The sequence below is a fragment of the Odontomachus brunneus genome, unplaced genomic scaffold (assembly GCF_010583005.1).
Source record: "Odontomachus brunneus isolate Ranch 3 - 2012 unplaced genomic scaffold, Obru_v1 Obru_scaffold_068, whole genome shotgun sequence".
Taxonomy (NCBI): domain Eukaryota; kingdom Metazoa; phylum Arthropoda; class Insecta; order Hymenoptera; family Formicidae; genus Odontomachus; species Odontomachus brunneus.
This window is the reverse complement of record NW_022639518.1, coordinates 1,428,351-1,436,705: the sequence shown is the minus strand read 5'-3', so window position 1 is coordinate 1,436,705 and position 8,355 is coordinate 1,428,351. Positions and strand designations below refer to the sequence as shown.

General features: G+C 57.9%; 1 protein-coding gene across 1 annotated transcript; it reads right to left on the bottom strand.

Annotated features, from left to right (window-relative positions):
• Positions 1 to 3,501: 3,501 nt before the first annotated feature.
• LOC116846733 lies at positions 3,502 to 4,393 on the bottom strand. Its single transcript, XM_032820955.1, has 3 exons — positions 4,317 to 4,393; positions 3,995 to 4,098; positions 3,502 to 3,905 (listed from the first exon to the last, which is right to left on the bottom strand). The coding sequence occupies exons 1-3, from the start codon at positions 4,391 to 4,393 to the stop codon at positions 3,502 to 3,504; spliced, it is 585 nt and encodes a 194-aa protein (XP_032676846.1).
• Between the last annotated feature and the right edge of the window lie 3,962 nt (positions 4,394 to 8,355).

The window sequence follows — 8,355 nt, the reverse complement described above, 5'->3', positions numbered from 1 at the left end:
CCCCCCCTCTCTCTCTCTCTCTCTCTCTCTCTCTCTCTCTCTCTCTCTCTCTCTCTCTCTCTCGGCGGCCTCCTTCTGCGACATGACATCTTCGCAGAAGGAGACCACCGCCTTCCAGGCCTCAGGGCTCTCGACCATCTTCGGAATGATGGCCGGGAGCCGGATATCAGCGTCCACTGCGACGAGGCCACCGCGTTCCTGAGCCCACGCCGGACACACCTCCAGTGTGTGCTCCGCAGTGTCCTCGTCGGCCGCGCAGTGGTGGCATTGTGCGGTGCGTTCTTTTCTGATTCGACACAGGTACCGACCGAAGCAGCCATGTCCGGTCAGCACCTACAGGCAGTACGTCAACGCCCCGTGTGCCCCTCCAGCCACTGATCCAGGCAGGGCAGGATGGCTCCGGTGGTCCGAATTCCCGGCGCATTCGGGGCCCTCAGCAGTGCGCACCACCGTTCAAAGGCCCGGTGCCGGGCCGTCTCCTGTATCCTTCTCGTGGCCTTGGCCGTGACCGCAAGGTCTCCCTCTCGTCGGCGGAGGTCCCTCAGCTCCTTGTACGTTTCAGCGTACATTTTCGTGAGGACCTCCGCCGGGATCACGCCGGCCAGGGCCGTGACGGCCGCATGCGACACCATCCTATACGCCCTCGTGAGGCGAGTCGCCATGACGCGCTGCGCTCGCCGCAGTTGCGCAACTACGCAGATTGGCGCCCGCCTTATCCACCCAGATAGGGGCCCCATAGAAGGCCATTGAATGGACAGTGTTCACATACAGCCGTTGGATACGATTGTTCAGACCACCTATATTGAAGAGGAGACAGTTCAACATGGCAGCCACCCTCCCCAGCTTGGGGCTCAGCTTCTCAAAATGAGTGGCAAAGCCCCAGGAGCCATCCAGGTGGAGCCCCAGATACTTGACCGCGGGCTCCACCTCCACGCGGGTGTTCTCCACCATTATATGGGCCTTAGGTGGGGCCAGACCAGAGCAATGGATAAACATCGCCTTAGTCTTCTGTGGCGCCACCTTAAGGCCCATCCCTGTTATAGAGCGCACCGCACACGTCGTGGCCACGCTAGCGTTGGCCACCGCCTCTTCCTAGTCAGCTCTCCCAGACAGCACCAGTGTGTCGTCGGCATAGCCGACCATGGAGCTGCCCAGGGGAGGGCGGTCCTGAGGACCCGGTCGTACGCGAGGTCCCACAGCAGGGGTCCTAACACCGACCCCTGCGGAACCCCGCAGTACATACCCCGTCCGCGCTGAAGCTCCGACTTGTCGATAAACTCCAGCCTCCTTTCCCGGAAGTAGTTCTTAACTATATGGACCAGGTAGGGCGGGAAGCGATGGTACCGCATCGCCGCCTCCACCTGGTCCCAGGGGAGGGTGTTAAATGCATTGGTAATATCCAGCGACACCGCCACCGCCACCCACCCCCTCCTCCATATGTTCCTCCGCGAGGGCTCTGACCTTAAGAATCGCATCCATAGTCGATCTGCCCTCGCGGAATCCGAACTAGCTGTCCGATAAATCGGGACCGTTCCGGGAAAGATACCCCACGAGGCGGGCAGCTATGACCCGCTCAAACAGCTTACCCGCCTCGTCCAGCAGGCAAATGGGCCTGTAAACGGACGGAGTACTAGGGGGCCGGCCCATTTTGGGTATGAGGACCAGCCCCGCCCTCTTCCACTGACTGGGAAAGACCCCCGCTTTGAGGCAGCTCGTGAAAAGCCGCCTCAACCGGGGGTGCAGATCCGGCATGGCCAAAGCACACGCCCTGCCTGGCGTGCAGTCCGGTCCAGAAGCTTTCCTTTTGCCCCCGAGCCTTTTGGCAGCAGCCGAGAGCTCCTCCTTGGAGACCCCCAGGTCTTCCGTTCAATCCGGTGGGAGACCCTCATACAGCAGGGGCGGAGGCCCCGCCGCCGCGAACAGAGTCCCCACCACCTCATCCAGGACCTGGGGGTCCAGCTCTTCCGTAGCTGGGGGTGCCCTGGGCTTCAGTCGTTGTAGCACCATTCTATAAAGGCGCCCCCAAGGGTCCCGGTCGAGACCCTCGAAGCTGCTGCCAGGACTCAGCCTTGGCCTTGCTAACGATTTTGCGCAGGTCCTTGCGCGCGGCTCGCAGGGACCTGCACGCCAACCTCCATTCTATACTGCCCCGCTGCACAGCCTTATTCCTTTGGATCAGGTGTCTGAGGCATACGACCGACTTGTGCAGGGCCGCCACCTCTCCAGTCTACCAGTAGGCAGCACGGCGGGGCGTGAGACGGACCCGGGGCATGGCAGCATCACAGTCTGTGATAACTGCCTTCCCGAGTCCAGCCGTTTCTCTCTCAATCTTCTCCCGAGTGTAAAGCAGGGGAAGTTCTGCCTCACCCGCCTAGGAAGAGGCAGCGATCGACGCCTTGAAGGCGTCCGCGTCGAGGCGGTGGAGCATCCATCTGCGGGGCCTTGCACATTCACCCCCCACACGACGGGCCAGGATTTCCAGGGGGGTGGCAGCAACCACCATCTCCACTATAAAGTGGTCGGACAGAATATCCCTGTCCACTGCCACCCTCCAGCCCCGGACAAGTCGTGCTGCAGGGCGAGTCCCAAGCGTCAAATCGATGACTGGCTCGCCCTACTGACGAACCAGGGTGCTGACGGAACCCCGGTTCAACACGACCAGCCCCCGAGCCGCCGCCCACTCCAGGAGGTCGGCGCCCCGAACGTCGTCCCGCCGACAGCCCCATTCCCTGGCATGGATAAAGTCACCGAACATTAAAACAGGACGGAGGAGGCATCTGTCCATAATCCTCCCTATCTGCTCGAGGTACCCCCCAAAGCGGGCTCTGCTCCACTTGGCCGAATTAGGGGGGAACGTAACACGAAATTACGCACAAGGCGCCCCACTCCACCGCCACAATATACCTCTCCGCGTGCACTAATATGGGCAGCGGAAACCTATCTCCCGGCCGCCAGCGGATGGCCGCGCCCGGGTGGCCGCCTCTGGAGCCAAACCACCTGTCATCCTGTGTTGGGATGTGGTGGGGTTCCGAGACGACCGCCGACCCTGCATCTCTCTCGTCGAGGGCATGATACAGCACATCATGTGCCCTCTGCGAGTGATTCAGATTAACCTGGAGGAGTTTGGTCGCCATTTTTAAGTTTTAGCATTAGCAGTCCCCTCCTCCAGGCTATCCTCCTTGTTTCCATGGGGGACCCCCTTCTTTGCTACAGGGGGAGCAGCCCCCGCTTTCGCCATCACCTCTTCCGCCACCTCCGGGGATAGTCCCGGGGGATTCACCCGAGATGGAGGGGAGACTGTAGTTCTCCCCTGGGTGGCCTTTTCTCAATGGGTGGGAGGGGTTATCCTTCCCTTTCTCCTTCCCAGTCTCCGGGGTCGCAGATGTTGCGGTCCCAGAACCACTGCTGTGGGAAGAGGATGGCTCTGGGCCTTCCCTCGAGCCAACCTCCTCCCTTTCCTTTTCTGGGCAGAGAGGCAGGCCTCCCCACCCAAGCGGTGCATCACCTGTCACCCATAAAGCACACCGGGCAACAGACCTGTCCGGTGCACTCCTTGGCCGAGTGGCCAACTCCGCCGCACCGATAGCACAGACCAGAGCAATCAACTGTGCTTTGGCACTGGCTGCGGGTATGGCCTTCCTCCAAGCACCTGAAGCAGGTGAGTGGCCGCGCAGTCAGAAGCTCCACTCTGGACTGGTACCAGCCAACGCTAATGCGCCCCGCCGCGACGATCTTTTTGATCACCGCCATCGGCGCCCTCACCCGGCATGTGGACAGCCCTCTAGGAGGCATGAAGGGGGGCCAGGCCTTTACAAAAGTCGGGTCACAGCCCGCATATTCCGCCACCGCCGTGACAACATCAGCCGCGGTCGTGGCATCATCAAGGTCCCTGACCCGACACTTCGCTGTTTTGATGGGCCTATCCACCTTAGTGTCCTGTTGTTCAGCCAACACCTCCCTCAACTTGGCAGCCAGGCGATCAGCTCCCTCTCACCATCCGGTCCAGGGACCTCTAAAAGCAGGGCCCCGGTGATCGAGCGCCTGTTCTTGAGGACGTCGATGCCGAGCTCCTTCAACGACACATTTTCCTTAGCGATCCTAAGCGTGTCTGCATACTTTCAGCTAGGGCAAGTGATGCAGACCGCCGCGGTTCTCGGAGCCCGAAGCCTCTTGGCCTCCGATGAGGCCTTTGTGTGCTGATCACCCCGCTGCGAGGGGGCAGAGGGCTGGCTGGGGTCCCCCGCGGGTCCCCGCCCCTTGTCCCCCTTGGTGACCGGGGAAGTAGACCCCAGTTGACCCTTTCTCCGTCGGCCAACCACCGTGGTCCATTGCGCCTGCTGAGAGGCAGGCTGTCCACCACTCTGCTGAGATGGGGGCAATAAAGTCCCTCCATTTTCCGCATCAACTTCCACCCCCTTGACAGGGGGAGCAGGAGTCCTCCTTGTCTGTTCCTTAGTCAAGGGAAGGAGGGAGGAGGGAGGCAAGAGAAGAAGAACCCGGCTTGATCTCCGTTCCCCGGGCTTCCGCCCCCCTTTTTCTCCCCTTGTTTTCTTCTTCTTGGTCCTCACACCGCCAGTGGATACAGAGGTAGGAGACTGCTTAGCCGCAGTCCCCTCCCCAGCAGAGGGCGGGTGCGAGGATCGGGGGCGCTCTCGGTCCCTTCCCTCTAAAATGGAACGCTCCCTTTCCGGGAGGGCGGAGCCAGGATTGGAAGGAGGCATTCCCACCCCAGTTCCCCCAGCAGATGTGAAGCCCATACGGGCCATCAATTGGGGGAGAAGGGTCTCCAGCACCGCTGTAAGATCGTTAGGCATGAGAGTTTTCGGGCCTTCATATTTCCGCGCCGGCTCAATCTCCGCTCGCTGGCCCTTAAGGGGGAGGGGGGCGGATCGCCGGAGGGATGACCTCCCCAGGGAGGAATCGACCGGATCATGGATCACGTCCAGATCTTGCCTTCACTGGTTGAATCATGTCCAGATCTTGCCTTCACTGGTTGGATCATGTCCAGATCTTGCCTTGACCGGTTGGATCATGTCCAGATCTTACCTTCATTGGTTGGATCATGTCCAGTGTGACGTGGCAGCCGTAGAGCGCCCGTCACAAGGGCAAAAGAGCTCCGTTCGTGTGATTTCGCGCAGACCGGAAAAAGGGGAAGGGGGTGCATAGCGTTCCCGAATCATTTTTGGCGCCCAACGTGGGGCCCTTTTTTCATTTAGTCGTGGGAAAGAACGGAAAAATTCAGACGTCGGTATCGCGAAATTATTAGAACAAAGACGGACTTTGAGGAAGGAAAGTATCGCTTTTTCGTTGTTTTCTTTTTGTCTATCGCGGTCTTTTCCTCATCGAGTTCTCGTGACCTCGCGACCGCTTGGTGTAGATCATCGATATTGTGTTTGGTATCGATAAGGTCTCTTGATATTGTTTGTGTTCTCATACCGCATTTCCGACACGACACAGTATCTTCAAAGATTTTTTTTTTGTTCTTTCTTCTCTCTTGTTCGCGATCGGTTTTGAATCTCGATCAGATTATTATCGCGGCTGAGGTGCCCTTGAACAGCCTCGATTATTTGTTTGGTGACATAATTTAGTGAGAATATTTTCGGGGATTGCCGGGTTGCTTTGTCCTTACTTCGTGTCGCCGTTTCGCTAACGTTAAAGAGATTTATTGTGTCGAACATTTACTGATAGTGTCGTGTCGGGCGGATAATTTTTTTGTGTGTGTAGTCTTGCTATCTTATTTTGTGGTGACTTATAATTTAAGGTAATTGTGATAATTTTATTGAGTAATTGGAGATACTATATCGGTCCCTCTCCACCAATTTCGTTCGTTGTGCCATTAATCAATTATCTTTAGCGGAGCAATACCCCCTTTACAGCAGTGCGTCTCCCGAATTTCAATATCGCGTGCGACTGGGATAATTGTGCGGACTGTACCGGGAACGCGAGTGTTGTGGCGAGACGAGTCGCGTCAGTTTTTGCGCCGCTTCTTGCGTTGGTTCGACAGCGACGCAACGTACCGGGTGTCCCGCGACGAGAAATAAGCTTTCACGTGTGGTGGTGCGCGGCGAAACGATTGATAGCTATATTTAGTATCGGAATTAATTTTCGTCTAAAGTATCTCGTGAGTCGGTTAGATCGCGATGCCGGAGACAGGCGATGTTGATGCGTGGGTGCGGGAACTGTCGCTGGAACAACTCCAGGACAAGACGATCGCACGCGGTCTAGTCGCCACAGGGTCCCTTCAGGCCCTTAGGAGTCGGATCGCGCGATACGAGCGTGCGGGACGTCGGGATCCTCCTCCACCCTCGCCGGCGGAGGACGCGATCGGTCCCGATTTCACATCATTAGAAGAGAAGAATTTTGTGGACGAGGGCGTACGGGCAGAAGGGCGGGAACTACCGGGTCCAGTCAAACTGGACCAAACGTTATCGGACCCCCGTGTGGTGAGGTCATTACCGTCAAAAACAGACATGTTTTTGAGACCGCCTTCTCGTGCCCCGTCGCCTAGTATCGTTCCACCACCTTCTAACGCCCCCCAGCCGTCGCTAAACTACAGGCCTTCGCGCCCGTCGTGGCCTCCGCAGGAGATACCGCCTGCTTTCGTACCGTCGGCCGCGTTTCAACCACCCTCGCGCGAGCACGAAACTTTTACCGGTGCGCGTTATTTATCGGCCAGCGATGCATACAACACCATGCGTCGCTGGAATATAAACTTTTCGGGAGCACGTGGTAACGATGTCGAAACCTTCCTCATTAGAATTGAGGAGGACCGCGAGCTTGTGTCCATCCGCGACGAAGATTTGCTAAAATGCTTACCTTTCTTTCCTACCGGTATCGCCTTGCAATGGTTTTGCACCAAGAGATCGCGATGGGAAAGGTGGGGAGAGTTCGCGAGCGCGTTTCGAGGGAGATTTGGAAATCCGGATTTCCAATTCGCGCTACGCGACGAGATCATGCGTCGGACGCAGGGTGAGCACGAGCCAGTCGCGGATTATCTGACGTGTATGTTGGAGCTGTTCGGTCGCCTTAGTCCAGCGTGGAGTGAGGTCGAACAGCTCAACTACGCACACAGAAATATGTTACCGCGACTACAAATTTCAGTGCTTCGAGACGATTTCGCGGATTTTGACGCGCTAGAGAGACTCGCGACGAAGGTGGAACGGAGTTATATCGCCGCGAGTCAGTATCGTGCGCCGTCACCACCAAAGCGTTCCGTGTGTCCCGACTTAGCGTATCGGCCGCCCCCTCGTTCCGCGAGGCCGTCGACGACCATGACGGCCGAATATGTATCGGATTTCCGATCCAGGGGATCGGAAGTCTTTAGTGGGGGGGAGCGTCCGCGCACCGCTGAGGCGACGCGTCGTCCGGTGAGGGCGACCCCGCAGACTCACGTAAGGGCGACCCAACAGCCGGCCGCCCAAACGGGGGATGCGGGGGCGGGGGCGAGAGCCGGGGCCTCGCGGGAAACCGCCGAGGCGCCTACCTCGCGACCGGTTTCGCGAAGCAGTTCAGCAAAATGCTGGAACTGCGACGCGACGGGTCATTTCGCGCGCGATTGCGGCGAAGCCCCGCGCGTACATTGCTATCGTTGTGGTAAGGCACAACAAACGGTGCGGACGTGTCCTCGGTGTTCGGGAAACGGGGGAAGAAGGCAGTAGACAGGGTCCCTGCGCCTTCTCCCGATCCCGAGACCCCCACAAAGGTGATAGACGGATCATTTGGAGCGCGTCAGGTGGGTGGAGGTGCGTCCCTGCAATATCTCGAATTTTTCGTTGACGGAAATTGTCTTCTCGGACTGCTCGATACCGGTTCGCATAGAACCATTTTTGGTGATGAGGGTATCGAGCTAGTCAGAGAATTGGGGCTACCGATTACGCGCGGCGAAGATTCTCGTATCCGCTTGGCGGATGGATCTTTGGTGTCGCTGTGCGGGTCGGCGGAATTAATTATCGAGTTGCAGGGACAAGCACACTCTTTTACCGTCGGGCTATTACCGAATCTCGCGGTACCGATTATTCTCGGTATAGACTTCCTCGCTCAGTTTGGCATGATTGTGGATTTTTCGAGGAGCGAGTGGTCGTTCGCGAGTGACGCTGGGATCCGTCATCCCTTTTATAACGAGCGCGGACAAGAGAAAATCTGTTGCGGGGTCTCGGAGTTGTCGCGTACCGAATGTCAGGATTTAGGAAAATTTTTAGAACAGGCTATACCGCCCGCTGCTGAGAGTCCCGGTGTAACGTCGCTCACAGAACATCGTATCGACGTCGGGACTCACACGCCGATTAGGCAGCGTTGTTATTTAGTGTCGCCTAAGGTTCAGGAAGCGATTCGTGGGGAGGTGGATAAAATGTTGAT

Bases quoted from the DNA above. Each gene is read 5' to 3' on its own strand.
- LOC116846733 (XM_032820955.1), bottom strand. From the start codon at position 4,393: ATGGAGGGACTTTATTGCCCCCATCTCAGCAGAGTGGTGGACAGCCTG. The intron at 4,099-4,316 runs GTTGGCCGACGG...AGACACGCTTAG, and splicing joins AGGCGCAATGGACCACGGTG to GATCGCTAAGGAAAATGTGT. The intron at 3,906-3,994 runs GTGAGAGGGAGC...CCATCAAAACAG, and splicing joins AGAGGTCCCTGGACCGGATG to CGAAGTGTCGGGTCAGGGAC.